Genomic DNA, 17,309 nt, shown 5'->3' on the forward strand with positions numbered 1-17,309 from the left:
TTTCAAAGTTACATCCCGATGAAAAGGATTGTTTAGCAACATCATGGCAAGCAACAAAACGTAAACTGGAAGCAATTTTTGAAAAGAGACTCTTCCTATAGAGCCACGAGTGCTTGGCTGACTTTGAGATTACCCCTTCTCAGTGCTACAGAAAACAGCGTGTTTCCTCCAATAAATCACTAAAGGAACCAAAGTCAATTTGTTAAGTTCATCATTTTTACCTCAGGTCAGCATCTGACATGAATGTTTAATATTCATTATGTAAAGGTGTAATAAGGACAAAATACATACTTGAAATTTTATTTTAAAAATGACATTTAGGTAAACAAAGAATTTGCTGCATTTTCCTCCGAAAGACAAGGCAAAGAAATGGAATTTGAATCAAATTAATTAATTATACAATAGAGTATCTGAGCCAGGAAAATCCTTTAACAACTGCACCTATTCTTTTGTAGGCATTGTCGTCCTCAGTTTATGTCTATTCTGACATTCCACAGGTAAACTCTGCCTCATAATATTTTATAAATTAATTCCCCAGTCTCACACTCCTAAACCTGTTGTCTCCGACATATGTTGAGCTCCATGTGCAACATATTTAGAGGCCAGATCATGCCTTATAGGAAGGGTATTTTAAGCATGTTACACATACAATATCCCAGGTCCTGCTTTATTCACATGATGATTGTCATCTTCTGTGGAATTTTTTTGATTCTAAATCCTAATGGCTGAAACACAGCATCTGATATGGATGCAAACTTCAAAGGACCAATCCCAACTACACTGCACTCTTCCTTTCATATAGGCCCTAGTCCATTTGGCTTTTGTTTCATCCATACGGCCAAATCAAGGCTATGGGACACCAGAAAGCTAATAAGAATACATTAACTAGAGATGCAATATATACATTATGTGCCCTGATAACCCAAGTCAAAAATGTGCAAATTAAAAAAAGTAATGCCAGTGTGATCTCAAAAAGAATGATAAGAAATAGTTAATTCAGTAGTTAAACATTTCAATGAATTCTAAATAATTTAACACAAAATAAAGTGATATCCATGGAGTTCGAATAACTTTGGTAAAACATTTGAATGAAATGATTCACTGATTCATTCGCTTCCTCTTTGGATGGTGTCATTATGCACGTTGTGGTTCGAGTATTGTTGTGGGAGGCAGCTTTTGCCTGGTGAAAGGCATTGTTCTGGTGAGCAGTCCTGCTTCTCTTCGATCTGTCACTATGCCACATCTTTCACCCTCAGCACAGAATTTGTGCAGCTTCCATTCACGTGGGCAGACTGTAATACTGAGTTGCATTGCAAGTTCCCTTTTAGAAGGCAGTACTGACCGCATTTCCTCGTCTTCCTGCAAGTTGCACCATTTCCTGAGGGACCTTATCCAGCTGCTCATAAGCCAAGCAACCTTCTTCTCCTAGGAAAGGCAGAATTGTGGGATATGAGAATGATGATTTTGTAATTGGGTTGTGACTGTGATTTGCACGTATTTTCAATACGTTAAACATTACAATGACCTCCATTTACATGTGGTGGGTTTCTGGTGGATCATAGTATCATTGAATTTTTGAAGGAGGCCATTTGGCCATTGAGTTCTATGAAAGAGCTACACAGCTAGTTCCATTCCCAGTTCCTTCCCCATGCTGTTTAATTTTTTCCTTTTCGGCTATTTATCCACTTCCCTTTCAACTGTTGTTATGGATTCTGATTCCCTTATTTTTTTATTTTAGACTGTCCTACATACTAACAACCCTCTGTATAAAAGAAAATTTCCTAACCATCCCCCTCATTCTTCTGGTGATTATTTTAAATTTTTGCTCAGACCAGTGGCAATAGATTTTTCTGGACTTAATTATAATTTTGAACACCTCTATCAGGTCTCCACTTAATCTTTTCTGTTTTTGTGAAAAGCACTATACTCTCTCTAGCCTTCCATTGTTTCTCTACTCACTCCATGGCTTTGACATCCTTCCTAGAGCAGGGAAGTATGCATAATAGGGTGGAAATTCCTTTAGGTCCATTTTCAGGCCTGAAGTTGGTGCTGTTCATTGGAGCAACGTGGTGACTTGAAACCAGTCAAAAATTAGCCTCAGACTTCAACACTATTATCTGGGCAAGCTCATGGTGCCTGTTGCACCTCCACAGGCAGTTCACTTATTTCAAGATGAATATCAACTGCTTGACGCACCAGCAGCTTCTCAAAGATAAGACCCAGAGGGAAACTAGAGCATCAATGGGAGTACGAGGTTGGTTGGAAATACCATAGTGTCAAGAATAGGAAGCAGCAGTCCTGCTCCTCCTGGAACCACAGAATTTTTTAATTTTAAAATACGTACCTTTTGATGGTGGTCATTCCTAGGCTACAGTGGACACTGAAGAATCTTCAGTCAAGTAGGTCTGGCTCCTGTTCTGTTTATCACTAACTCGCTTCCCAGAGGTGGCCTAAAATAGGCAATAAGCTCCTCATTTACATACGTAAGAGCCTAATGCCTGTTTGAGACAGTCTCCATGGATGCTTGAAATATGACTCAAACTAATATCGAGTTGGACATGTTTCAGGTGTATAGCATGGGGCGTAGGTCTCTGAAATTGACCCTCGTGCCCATTTTACATCCGTAAGACAGGCATAATGAGGTTCAATTACTACCCCAATATTCCAACTGCAGTCTAACAATAATTTGTATATTTTCAGCATTATCACTTTGATTTTCTACTCTTTGCCCCTGTTTATAAAACTCTTAATCCCCTCTGAAAATAGGTGGAGAAGATGACAAAACAAAGATTTGTGTATTTGCACCTCTATGGCCCCTTGCTCTTCTACTGCGATGAAACTGAGATGTACAAGTATGGCTTAACCTGATTCTGCAAAATTTCTAAATTGTGAATGTCAGTCAAACAATCCCCAAGGCTGTTTTTCTTCAGTGTTGATAAAGGTTGCACTAGTTCTGTTCAAATACGACAATTTAAAAAATAACACAAATTACACTGAAGAAACACAAATAAAACAGATTCGGGTTCTAAGTGACTAATGACAGTACCCTAGAGCCGAATAAGCAGTGCTGTTCTTCAGGGAAGATATATAGTCAGATTTGATCTTACAATACCTCTGCCTCCAGTCATCTTCCTCCCACTGGGGCATTAAGCCAGAAATGCCCACCCCCATCAATCCACTCACATACAGTGGAGCACCCTGATGGTGCCCTAGTGATGTCACCTGGATAGGCAATTAAGAAACCCTGCAAGGTTGTAAGAATCAGTCAGCACTTGGTGGAAAATTAAGCTGCTGCACCAGCAACAGTGTTGCTTTCTACTCCCACAGATGGAAAAAGGCACCCACCATCTCCAAAAATCTGATTGACTATTGATACTTAGCTTTGTTCAAATTAAAGCTCCCCTTGCATTGTGCACAATGCCCAACTTCCAAATAAAGAGACCTGTCCTTAGTTTGCAATCCAGTGCCTCAATTGTGATGAATTCCATCCTTGTTTTAATGGTTGTATCCAATTCAGCAGCAAGAATCCCCCTGCTGGTTATTCACCCTGGTGACAGTCACAGGGAGTAATCTGCTGCCACAATTTGAAATAGGCTGAATAGAGTGACCCCACAAGTCCCAGTTAGGATGCAAATTATTGGGTACTACCCCCATTAATCACACCCGGAGACAGCACTGCTGAATGTAACTGGGATCGCTGTTATGCACATAATTTGTGACCAAGTGACTATCTTCCACTCACTGCATTTTGCTAGAGGAATAATCCTACTGTTCTCAGGGCTTGAATCCCTTAGAGTTTTGAAGAATGCGAGGTAATCTTATTGAAACATATAAGGTTCTGCGGGACTTGACAGGGTAGATGCTGATTGGATTGTTTCCCCTTCTGGGAGAGACTAGAAGTAGGGGACATAGTTTAAAGTAAGGGGTCTCCCATTTAAGATGGAGATGAGAATTTTTTTCACAAAGGTTCATAAGTACGTGTAATTTTCTTCCCCAGAGAGCAATGAAGGCAGGGTCACTGAATATTTTTAAGGTTGAGTTGGATAGATTCTTGACTGATAAGGGAGTCAAAAGATATAGCGGATAGACAGGAAACTGGTGTCACAATCAGGTCAGTCATGATCTTATCAAATGGAGTAGGCTTAAGGGGGCCAAATGGCCTACTTCTGCTCCAAATTTGTATGTTCATATAGTTGCTGTAGTTCTGGGTGAGAGCTTGAAGACACTATAAATTATAACCACAAGTCCCAGCACTGCTTGCAACCTGTCTGCAATCATTCTCATATACCAGTCTCAGGGATCTATTTCATTCATTTATGTGTGGGAGAAAGGACAGTGAAAGGACGATGCAAAAAAGAAACCAAAAATGCAAGTTTTATTGCTGACAATCCTGCTGCACTGGAAGATATGACAAACACGTTGCTGATCTATACATCAGTTTCACCTTACACTTATTAGCATATATGAATGTACATTCTGTGGCAGAATAGATCCAACTCAAAATGTAAGGTGGAACTTTCCATCCCGGGACTAAGTCCCGTGGCAGGGGTAGGGGCTGAATGTTTTCTGCTGCAGAAACCCCTGGGAATTCATGACCCTGGCCTCATTAAATATGCATTGGGGGCTTTTGTGATGTTTCGCACAGCGGGGTGGGCTAGATGGCTCATGCCCCGCCATCATGTCTGGGCATCATTTTAAAAGGCACCCAGACATAACTGGCCCACCATTGAAGGAAGAAGGTGGACCCCCAGGAACACTCTGAAGCTGGAAGATAGAAGTGCTGATATGTACAAGCCACGTTAGTCTGGACATGTTCTGGACAGGCATGATTTCCCACTGGCCACACAGACAATCAGGCAAGGGCTGGAAGGGGTGGGTGGCAATTCTGGTTGGGCCTTCAGCTGCATTCCGTCGGTGGGATGCAAATTGGTTTCATGCTGGCCTCTGATGGGAATTGTGACCTGTCATGGCAGGTGGGAGTGGAAGCAGAAAATCCTGCCATCATTTTACGCTGGTGTGAAACCGATTTGTGGAGCTCCTGCTGCATTGTTTCCCCTCCTCCACTTCTGCCCACCATTTAACCTGTCACCGGGGGCACAGGAAAATTCTGCCCATAGGAGCAATTCCACAATTCCCCAAGGTAAATCTTAATTTGGTTTTAATTTCACTCAGTGAAAACAAAGATATAAAAAAAATGTGGAGAGAAAGAAGTCCCAGTCATTTGAGTGCTAATAGCTCACTGCAGTCCATTTCTCAATGCCCAATAGAAAAAAGGACATTTTGTAACGTTGAACACACTACCTCAGTTGAATGCAGTTTTTGTGCTGCTCTATGTCTGCATGGAGAAGGCAATAGAATAGTTAAGCATCGGGATCCTCTGTGTTGGATTCATATCACAATAAAACATCGGCCGCTTTCTGCATGACCCCCGTCCACCTCTTGTCATTGTGAGGAGGTTTGCATTAACAGCAGTATAGTCTTCAAAAAGAAATGGGTAGGTTTTACAGTTTAATGCTCCTGGTCCTGATCTCTGCATGTAATGTAATAACAGGCATTACCACACTTGACTCCTAGCCCGCCTGCCTGATCTTGCATCCATTAATTTCGATGATCAAATAATCAACTGGGTTGTTAATCCACTGATCTCTGTGGCCAACATTCCAACTGTTGCTGCAACACGAGAAACTGAACAGCCAGAGAACTGATTGTAAAAATATAGCCCAAACTGTTACCAAAAATTAATGAAATGCCAAGCTTGGATCTATGTACTGCGTGGCTCACCCACATGGAGGAGAACTCACCAAGTGAAAGAAGTGATTCAGCAGCGGCTTGCCGGAGAAGTTCTCTCTCAGATTGGCACAGACTCACCAGTATGTCAATGCTTTCACAAGCCTGTGGGAAATACATTGAAGATTTGGAATTGGTTAAATCAGTGTTGTTAAATAACCAACTCTTCATTGAAGGACTTATTATTCTGCATGTAACATCATAATATTCAATTAGAGTTTAATGATCCATGAAGGAACATAGGTTTGGTAGCTATGCCCTCAGATGCCATAGATCCCACTTGTGATATCTTTGCAGGGCAGAAACATTGGAGTACACACATGGAGTTCTAATACCCTACTAGACTGGTTTATTCCAGTTTGATTTTTATATACATATATGTATATATACATATTATATATTTTATATATATATATATATAATTACATATACACACAAACGGCCACAAAGAGGGTAATATTAGACTCCTCCCTCCTTGATGAAAAAGTTACACAATGTTCAAAATTTCATACAACTTATTTAGATTTTGTTTTTTTCATTTATTTATAAATCCAACTTAAGCACTGGTTTCCTATTTCTACCTCCTTTCTTGACCCAAACTTTCACTGAGTGTGAGGTGAAGTTTTCTCCAACAGGAACTGATTTTGCCCTTGACCTTCTATTTAATTTTCCACTTCATATGTCTGTCTGACTCTGACTGGAATTAGTTTCAGGCACCACTTCTGCTGGAATAACTACCGGTAATCTCTTCATATCCCAACTATCCAATTCATCAGGTTCATTAGTACTAACTTCCTTCTTCTTCGCGAACCTCTGAAAGTAAGACATGATCTACATGTACAAATCTAATCTTTTCACTACCAAACATCCTGACTAAATATGTGCGATGTCCACATATTTTTACAAGTCTTCCTGGTAACCACTTCAACCACATCACTTACAATAATGTTCTTTCACCTTAACCTTGTGGTTCAACCTCAGACTTCTTTCTCTCACTCTACCCCTATCATGACTCTCTTTCTGCCTGGATTGTTTCTGCTCTACTGACTGTGCTAAATATGGCTTCAGCAATAAAAACTTGGTCTAGGCCAATTCTAATTTAGCTGGCATTCTGCCAGTAATGGTGTGCGGTGTGTTATACTGAATAAACAAAAAAATTGCCAGTTTGTGATTCAATGACAACTAATGTTCTTCCAATTTGTATCTAGCGACAAGCACACTTAACAATTTGCACTACACACTTTGCTGCTCCATTTGAAGCAGAATGATATGATGGAACTAGAGAGTGTGTTTTACCCTTTTCATTCTAATGAATTTTACAGTCTCTTCTGAAAAAAACTAAGATCTGTTGTCAGACATAATGTCCTCTGGGAATCCATGAGCAGCAAACTACACAAAATATTTAGAGTTTTGTTAGTTGTTGTTCAATTCATCGGAAACCCCTCAGCCCAGTTTGAATGGCTGTCTATCACATTGAATAGACATTGCCCTTCAAATTCTGAAAAATCTATGTGCAGACTCTGCCACACTCTAGCTGGACATTTCCATGGTTGCAAAAATACCGATGGTGGCTTCTTTTCTACTGCTTGGAAAGCTCTACATTATTTCACTGTCTTCTATACCCTTAGCTAACCCTGGCCACCAAAGACAGCTTCTTGCTAGACTTTTTGTCAAGCTCATCCCTAAGTAGTCGCTGGTAATACAAAACTTGAGTATTGCTGAAAAAAGAGACATGTCTAAGCTTTACATCTTACACCCATCAGGACGCTCGCAAAAATACCAATATAAGGGGGAAAACAACAATTTATACTCTATGTGAAGAGAGTGCTGATTGGTTGGAAAATGGTGTTGCCATGGAGAATGCACCACTGTTGGTGACTGACAGTTAGCTGTCAAACATTATTTGAAATAAGTAATGTGGTATATAAATTTCAGTGCCAGTGTGATGTAAGAATGTAGGCCGTGCATCCCAAAGACTGTCAGATCATATCAAACAGCATGTCCCAACCGCTGTTCACAATGGGCAGGGTACAGACCATACTCAACCAGCCCATGCTTGTAAAATTCTAAACACAGTGTCCAACTTTAGATGTGATTCCACGATTGGACAACATTTGCTAAATAATCCCCTGTGCTAAGAATCATGCTGACAACCAATTTAAGATTGTCAGTCCAACTTGAAATGTGGTACATTTGCATGTACTGGAAGCTACAAACATTAATATAAAGGGCCCTGTTCTTTGCAGACAGAAAGAACATGTACATTGCAACCGTTTCAGATAAACAAAGTAATTGACAGCCGTTTGCTGACTCGTTCCTCAGGACAATGCCTTGAGCAATCAGGGTCAAGCTGCCTGGTTTAAATTTCAAACAATGCTTAAATTAATACTTATCCCTAATTGTTGATCATGAAGATCACATAACTGCGATCTGTACCTTTCAGGAATTACAACCCTGGCTCCCCACATAACACAACCTCTATCAATAGGCAACTCATCCCTATGTATGAAAAATGGCTTGATTTCTAAATTAGTCTCTGTGTTGGCCACCTGTTTGTGATATAGTCATATACCCTAGCCAACATGACAGGATCTGTACGATTTGTTCTACCAATGGCAACTGCTGTGGCTGGCATCTCACCTATGTGTGAAAAGAAAAATATATCTTCCCTGTTGTGCTCTACCTGGGATGGGGATGATAATCTAGACAAGGCAGCAGCATTATAATCTTCCGATCGCCTGTATTTATTAATGTCGTACTGATAAGCACACAAAAATCAAAGCCCATTTTTGCACTCGAGCTGCAGCCAAAGTGGGTACTGGAGACTTTGGATTCAAAACAACCATCAGTGACCAAACAATGAAAATTATCCTTTCCTATGACTCTATCAAAACTCTTCCAAAAACCTCTATTAAATCTCCTCTTTGTCTTCTCTTCACCAGTGGAAATAGTCGCATCGTTCAAAAGGGAATTGGATAAGCATATGCAAGGCAACAACATATATAACGATGCAGGGAGTGGTCAAGGAAGTAGAGATGAATAACTCCAACTGAAGATCTGGCATAGCTATAATTATCAAAGTAAGTCCTATTATTATTATTATAATACTGTGGATTTTTAAAAAGTTGTACGTACTTTGATGCATTTCAGTGCTGTGCAAGCTGCCGTTTGGATCTTTATATTGCGTTGGGTCAGTGCCTTGGTGTAGTAAAGCAAAGCCTGTGAAAGAAAGAAAAGCATTCTTTCAAATATACACTTAGTGGTTTTCCTCTTAAGAAAGTACAAATGCAATTTTACATCAGATCAAGAGAAAACAATGGGCTGGATTTTACAGGGGGCGGTTTGCTCTCCCCCAGCCCCCAGAAGAAAAGTTAGACCCACACAGACCAACTCCTGCCCCACAGCAATAACACTCTGGGGCCAATCAGGTTGAGGGTCTGACTTCTGCCCCTGAGTGGACAGGAAGTCACATGCTCATGAGTTGCCAGCCAATCTGATTGGCCAGCAGCTTTAGCAGTCCCAGCAGTGCCACAACTCAGTAGTGGGCACTGCTAGGACTACAAGGAGGTGCATGAAGAAGATCATGGCAACCAGAGACAGGTAAGTCCCAGGTTTTTAATGTGAGGTGTGCCTAGAAAGTGGGGGTCTGGGTTTTGGAAAGCAGGCAGGGAAGAACAAAGTTGTCGGGGACGTTACATCAGGGGGTTGTGTGCCCTGAGGTGCACAAGACACTCCCAGATTGATGTGCCCTCCCTTCCTTCCCGCCCTTTCCCACCGAGTTCGCTTCCTGCTCATAATATGCAGCCCCTAGTGCCTTATTGTGAAATCTGTGATCTATCCCCTGTTGAACTAAGAACCTATCAACTCCTTTAATGTTTTAATAAAATCAGCATTCGCAGCACTAGATTGGCTTTTGTTCCATAAACTAACGGCTTTGTAAAATGTTTACCCATTGTTATGTTCAAGGTGTCAGCTGTGGCTCAGTGGGCAGTACTCTCACCTCTGAGTCAGATAGTTTTGGATTGAAGTTCCATCCTTGTAATCTGAGGGCAAGATGTAAACTGACACTCCATACAGTACCAAGGGAGTGTTGGACAGTCTCAGGTGCTATCATTTAATGCAATGTTGAAGTGAGACCCCATCTACACACTCAGGTGAACATACAAAATCCAATGGCACTATCTGTGGAAGAGCGCAGTAATTCTCTCTAGAGTCCTGGCCAATTATTATCGCTCAATCAACTTCACGAAAACAGATTATCTGATCATTTATCTCATTGTTGTTAGTGCTTCTGTATTTCCTATATTGTAGCAATAACTATACTTCAAGACTAGTTCATTGGCTATGAAGCATTTTCAGATGTCTGTTTACTCTGTAAATTGTTATATAAATGCAAATTCTTTCTTTCCAATTGGTTCTGTTTCTGGTGAACTCACAGATATTCAACAAGCTGGAGGATATTCATGTAGAGAAAAGGAACATGTTCCCAATTTCTAATGAAAGCATTAAGTACTCAGATCAGGTGCAGTAGGATGTAAAAGGACTCTGCATTTTTCTACTTTTCTGATGTTGTCTCTGAATGGCTGAATGACTCATTGAGTCGCCCATTGCTGCCAAAACATTTAGTCAGAAAGATACTAGTTTCATGTGGAGTGACAAGAGAAGCTGGGATTATTCTCAAGAGTGGAGAAGCTTACATGAAAATTTAAAAGAGGTGTTCAAATTTATGTGGGGTTTTGATAGAGTGAATAGGGAGAAAACGTTTTCAGTAGAACAAGGGTCAAGAATCAGAGAACAAAATTAAAATAATTTGCAAAAAACACCCACAAGGAAAATGTATTTTTTTTTAGGTGAAGAGTTGCTATGATCTGGAATGCAATAATTGAAAGGGTGATAGAAGTAGATTCAATAGTAACTTTCAAAAGGGATTTGAATATGGGCATAAACAAGGAAAACATTTGCAGGGCTTTGAAGAAAGGGATGTAGAGACTAATTACTTGGCTCTTTCAAAGAGCTGGTACAGGCACAATAGACCAAACAGTCTCCTTCTGTACTGTTTGATTCTATGATCCTATGATATGTGACAAAATAATGAGGCTGTTTTCTGGGCACTTTCAGCTGGAAGCTTCACCTACTTAAACTTAAAGGATAGAAAATCATGGACAGTACACCAGATATTCTGAGATCTGAACATTTGTCAACAATGTTAAAAGAAAAAGCCAACTATGAATCCAATGTCATCTTAAGGTTAACTTAAAGACTATTTGAGGTAATTTGCTGTAAATGCAGAGACTTACACATTGTTATGCAATATCACCTCTGACTCATTAGAACTACTTCAGCATTCAAGTAACAAGCCTGCGCTTGCACGCAGATATGTTGAAACATGAGAAATGTAAGAAATAGGACAGGAGTAGACCATTCGGCCCCTCGGGCCTGCTCCGCCACCGACTAGGATTATGGCTGCTTGTGTTTCAAATTCCACATTCTCATCTAACCCTGATAACCTTTAATTCCCTTGCCCAACAAGAATCTATCAACCTCTGCCTTAAAAATATTCAATGACCCCACCTCCACCATCTTCTGAGGCAGAAAGTTCCAAAGTCATACAACCCTCTGAGGAAAAATTTCTCCTAATCTCTTTCCTAAAAGGGTGACCCCTAATTTTAAAACAGTGCCCCATAGTTCTGGACTCGTCCACAAGAGGAAACATCCTTTCCACATCCATCTTGTTGAGGCCATTCAGGATCTTGTATACTTCAATCAAGTCACCCCTCGCTCTTCTAAACTCCAGTAGAAACAAGACCAATGTGTCCAACCTTTCCTCATAAAACAACCCACTCATTCCAGGTATCAATCTAATAAACCTCCTCTGAACTGCCTCCAACGCACTCACATCCTTCCTAAATAAGGAGACCAAAACTGTACACAGTATTCAAGGTGCAGTCTCAGCAATGCCCTGTATAACTGAAGCAGAACATCCTTACTTTTATGTTAAATTCCTCTCATAATAAAGGATAGCATTCCATTAGTCTTCTTAATTATTTGCTGGACCTGCATACTAACTTTTTGTGACTCATTTACTAGAACACCTAGATCCCTCTGCACCTCAGAATTATGCAGCCATTCTCCATTTAAATAATACACTGTTTTTTTTTAATTCTTCCTGCCAAAGTGAACAACTTTACATTTTCCCACATTAAACTCCATTTTCCAGATCTTTGCCCACTCACTCAATCTATCTATATCTGTCTGCAACCTCCTCATGTCCTTCACAACGTACTTTCCTGCCTATCTTTGTGTCATCTGCAAATTTAGCTACCATGTCTTCGCTCTCCTCATCTAAGTAACTGATGTAAATTGTAAAAAGTTGAGACCCCAGTACAGACCCTGTGGGACTCCACTTGTCACATCCTGCCAACCAAAAAAAGACCCATTTATGCATACTCTCTGCTTTCTGCCAGCTAGCCAATCCTCTATCTAGGCTAATGTGTTTTCCCTTACACCATGAGCTTTTACTTCCCGCAATAACCTTTGATGTGGCAGCTTATCAAATGCTTTCTGGAAATCCAAATGCAGTGTGTCTACAGGCTCCCCTTTATGCACTGTGCATGTAACTCCTTCAAAAAACTCCAATAAGTTGGTTAAACATTATTTTCCTTTCACAAAACCATGCTGACTCTTCCCAATTACTTTGAGTTTCTCTAAGTGTCCAGCTTTAACCTCCTTAATGATCGATTCCAACACCTTCCCCACGACAGACATCAAGCTAACCGGCCTATAATTTCCTGTTTTCTGCCTCTCTCCCTTCTTGAATAGAAAGGTTATATTTGCTACTTTCTAGTTTGATGGAACCTTTTCAGAATCTAGCAAATTTTGGAAAATTATCACCAGCACATCGACTACCTCATTAGTCACCTCTTTTAAGACCCTAGGATGTAGTCCATCAGTACCCGAGACTTGTCAGGCTGCAGCTCCATCAGTTTTCTGAGTATTATTTCCCTAGTGATTTCAATTTCACCAAGTTCCTTTCTCACATTCACCTCCTGATTTGCTGCTATTACTGAAATTTTTTTGTATTCTCTATAGTGAACACAGAGGCAAAAATATTTGTTCATTTCTTCCGCCATTTCCTTATTATCTACTATTAACTCCCCACTGTCACTCTCTAGCGGACCAACACTCACTTTACTTACTAGTGCTAGTTAATAGATTATGCATTAAATATAACTGCATGTAGACAATTCATATACTGTTATACATTGTAGTGATTAGGAATTGAACTATACACCATAAAATTAAAATATCTCTTAATATTGTATTAGAGTTTGTACCTTTTCTCTGAAATTGTTGTTTGTTGAAGCCGTAGCAAGGAAGGAAGTTGCAGCCTGCACTAGATTACTGTTAGTTTCCAATAGAAGGAAAGCTATTGCCTTTAACGTCTCCTCTAAAGGTTGAAGATTATGGATTGGCTGCTCTTCCAGTGTTTGTAACGTTTTTTCCGGCTGCAAAGACGGAATAGTCTGCAGCAGCACAACTACATTTAAAAACAAAGAGATGGTTTTTAATCACCGGCCTTCATTGCACCTCAAAAGTGTAGATTAAAAAAACTATATGGAACAAAGAAAGATGTCACAAAGTGTTTCACAGCCAATTAAGTACAAAAGTTTAATTACTGTTGGAATGTGGGAAATTTTTCAGCCAATTTACACTTGACAAACATCAATGCAATAAATGACAGTTAATCTGTGTCAGTAATGGTGTTCATGGATAATTGTTGAGCAGGACACTGGGAAGGACTACTGTGCTCTTTTTCAAATAGTTCCATGGGGTCTTTAATGCCCACCTGAGAAGGCTGATTAGGCCTCAATTTAAAGGCTCATCTGAATGAGGGCACCTCCACCAGTGCAGAACTTACTCAGAATTGCACTGTGGTTGTCAACTAAGATTTCATGCTCAAATCTCTGGATTAGGGCTGAAACTACTTTCTGACTCAGAAGTGAAATTGTTATTTTCAAGCCATCTTTAATTACCCCAACATTAACAATTAATCTTTATCTTTTATAATTTTTAAAATTTTATGATAGCATGCTCTTGGTCTATAGCATTGTTGACTAGGAGTGTATAGGTATTAGAAAAATCACACGGAGGGTGCCTTTGTGAAACTCAGGGAGAAATTCATTTGTAAAGCAATGCTTCTAGTGGTGTTATGCAGCCTTACGTCGATTCCCCAGGAGAATGCAGCACAAATGACATGTGGTAACCTGTGCAAAAGCATGTACACCAAGCCCATGATGCTGAGTTTAGTGAGAAATGTACATAACAATAGCAGCAATTTTTGCTTGCTGTCTACATGATGCGCTTCTCAGGTGTTGCCTGTTTAGTTGGACATAAAAGGTACCATTACACTCTTTCAAAGAATAACAGGTGAGTTCTCCTGGTTATCTGTCCAATGCCCACTGCTGTTTGTGGGACCTTGCTTTGTGCAAATTGGTTGCCATGTTACCACACAGTGACCACACTTCAAAAATAATTAATTGACTGTGAAAGATGCCAAATGAAGTCAAATTCTTTCTTCCTTCTTTGTTGGTTCAGACTGTGCATTGGCAATGTAACACCCAAACAGAGCCATAGTCGGTTTGATGTTGTACTAGCAGACTTGAAAAAGCTGGAAAGAGGTGCAGGGAATGATTTTAATCTAACCCACCCAGAGAGAACGGAGGGGGTTCAAGTCAGGTAATGATTTTATACCCTACCCAGTTATACTCTCCATTGTATTGGGTATAAAAAAAGAAACTGACTTTTATGGGTTAGGTTAAAATTGCTTCTATGGGGCAGATTTAATGAGTTAGCATTCCTGGGGTAGAGCTTCATGCTACAAGAGCACAAGTCGTGATTTCAGGCACAAAGCATAGCTCATCTTACATGACTTTCCAACTGGTAAAGTTTTGTACTTTCATAAAATCAACCCTTTAATGTGCTGCATAAAAGACAGAAAATTATCTCAGATAAGGGCTGGATATGCAAATATATGAAGGCATCAGAAAAATAGAGGGACTAGTCAAAATAGAAGGAAAAATAATGGAGCATTAATGATATTGGGACAATCCTGTAAAACAAAATGCAGAAACAGCAAAGGTCTGAAGTATGATGAAGTCAGGGTTAAAATCGCTTGGCATTGCACACAAGGAGCTGCCCACTTCAGTTTCTTGAGTGTGTACATTGTAAAACAAGCAGCTAAAACCATCATATTGTACCTTCATTTGCCAGCTGTGTCAGGTGATCTCCAAAGTCAGATATGTTGTGACTAGTCAGATAGTTAGCAAACTGGCAGATGGTTATCACTTCCTGTGCATCAGGGGCAGTGAACAACTCTGATTTATCGAGCATCTGATTCACGAGGGTTTGAAAAACTGGGGATCAGAATAATGCATTAATGCACAAAAAAATCAAAAGAGGTGTACATATGATTAGGCTTTTCTTTTCCCTTCCTAGACTCTGGTGCTGTCCATTTGATTCAGTTATGACTCTCATTCTGAGTTAGAAGTTTATCATAAATGCAGAGGTGGAGATATTTGCTGACGATTACTGTATGTGGTGGTCAGCTCAATTTTCGATTCCCCTGATAATGAAGCGGTCCACGCCTACATGCAACAAGAGCTGGACAGCATCCATAGTTGGGCTAATGTGTGGCAAGTAACATTTGTGCTATACAAGTGTCAGAAAATGAACACCTCTAACAAGAGAGATGCAGGGAACCCACCCAGAGAGATTCTAACCACCTGCCATTGCCAATTCCCCCACCAGCCACATCCTGGGGTTGGGAGGGAGTTGAGGGTGGGAGGTGGTATTGGGCGAGGGGAGGTGGACAGGGGTATTGCCATTGACCAAATCACAGAATCACAGAATCTCACAGTGCAGAAGAGGCCCTTTGGCCCATCAAATCTGCACTGACGTGAGAAACACCTGACCTATCTACCTAATCCCATTTACCAGCACTTGGCCCGTAGCCTTGAATGTTACGACATGCCTAGTGCTCATCCAGGTACTTTTTAAAGGATGAGGCAACCCACCTCCACCACCCTCCCAGGCAGCACATTCCAGACCGTCACCACCCTCTGGGTAAAAAAGTTTTCCTCACATTCCCCCTAAACCTCCAGCCCCTTACCTTGAACTTATATCCCCTTGTGACTGACCCCTCAACTAAGGGGAACAGCTGCTCCCTATCCACCCTGTCCATGCCCCTCATAACCTTGTACACCTCGATCAGGTCACCCCTCAGTCTTCTCTGCTCCAACAAAAACAACCCAAGTCTATCCAACCTGTCTTCATAACTTAAATATTTCATCCAAGGCAACATTCTGGTGAATCCCCTCTGCACCCCCTCCAGTGCAAACACATCCTTCCTATAATGTGGCGACCAGAACTGCATACAATACTCCAGCTGTGGCCAAATACATAACTAGAACGTGCCACCTAAGTTCTGTGACAAATAGAATAGGTCAGAGGCTGGGAATACTGCAGGGAGGGACTCATCTCCTAACTCCCCAAAGCTTTTCCACCACATACAAGACACAAACCAATTGTGTGATGGAATACTTTCCACCAGCCTGGATAAGGGCTGTCCTAACAGTCTAGGAGCTCAACACCATCAAGGGCAAATCAGCCCGCTTGATGAGCATCCCATCTACCACCTTATATATTTACTCACTCCACTACTGGCATATCCTGTGCCACTTAGAAGATGTACTGCATCAACTTGCCAAGGCTTCTTCAACAGCACTTTCTAAACCTGCGACTTCTACCACTTAGAAGGATAAAGACAATAGACACAAAGGAATACCACCTCCAGGTTTCCCTCCAAATCCTGCACCTTCCTGAATTGGAAAAATGTTCCTTCAGTGTTGCTGGGTCAAAATCCTGGAACTTCCTCCCTAACAGGACTGGGTGTACCTGCACCACAAGAATTGCAATGGTTCAAGAAAGCAGCTCACCATCCATTCCCAAGGGCAACTAGGGATGGGCAACAAAAACTGGCTTTGCCAAGACACCCACATTCCATGAATGACTAAATGAACATTTTTAAAAATTCATCCCACACTCAAAGTATGTTTGAAAGATGTTCAATCCAACATCAGAGGGGGCTATTTTTCAAACATCCCTAGAGGGGATGTTTCAAATGTCCAAAAAGGCATTAGGGTCCTAATTCCTCTTTTAGGCCTCCTCTGCTAAATTATATCCCAATGACATCAGTAGGCTCAAAGCTCATGAATTCAAATTATTCTTCAGTCACTAAGCAGCGTCCGGTAACAAAAAGTAAGTTGATGTTTTTAAAAGTTGCCCTGGAGCCAGGGTACTCCTCAGTACTCATGAGCTCCATACCCCTATCCTTCAACACTGCCATTCCATCTCCCCACTGGGAACTTAACTTAGGGCTGCTGCCGGCTCCAGCGTGTGCCCACCAACTGAACTATCACGCGTGTTGACATCGGCACGCTTGGCTGATGTCATCGTGGATCATT

The 17,309-nt window shown here is 40.8% G+C and overlaps 1 protein-coding gene across 3 annotated transcripts in view; it reads right to left on the reverse strand.

Moving 5' to 3' along the window:
- Positions 1–211: 211 nt before the first annotated feature.
- Positions 212–17,309, reverse strand: part of ripor2 (RHO family interacting cell polarization regulator 2) — a 95,505-nt gene continuing 78,407 nt past the window's right edge. For all 3 annotated transcript variants that reach the window (XM_041184768.1, XM_041184770.1, XM_041184769.1), the window contains 5 exons: positions 15,045–15,200; positions 13,122–13,324; positions 8,923–9,006; positions 5,802–5,892; positions 212–1,425 (listed from right to left, as the gene is read on the reverse strand). In XM_041184768.1, the coding sequence (XP_041040702.1) occupies positions 1,325–1,425; positions 5,802–5,892; positions 8,923–9,006; positions 13,122–13,324; positions 15,045–15,200 (635 nt within the window). In that variant the 3' untranslated portion in view covers positions 212–1,324. The remainder of the gene's footprint in view (positions 1,426–5,801; positions 5,893–8,922; positions 9,007–13,121; positions 13,325–15,044; positions 15,201–17,309) is intronic.

This window comes from Carcharodon carcharias, chromosome 3 (genome assembly GCF_017639515.1).
Source record: "Carcharodon carcharias isolate sCarCar2 chromosome 3, sCarCar2.pri, whole genome shotgun sequence".
Taxonomy (NCBI): Eukaryota; Metazoa; Chordata; class Chondrichthyes; order Lamniformes; family Lamnidae; genus Carcharodon; species Carcharodon carcharias.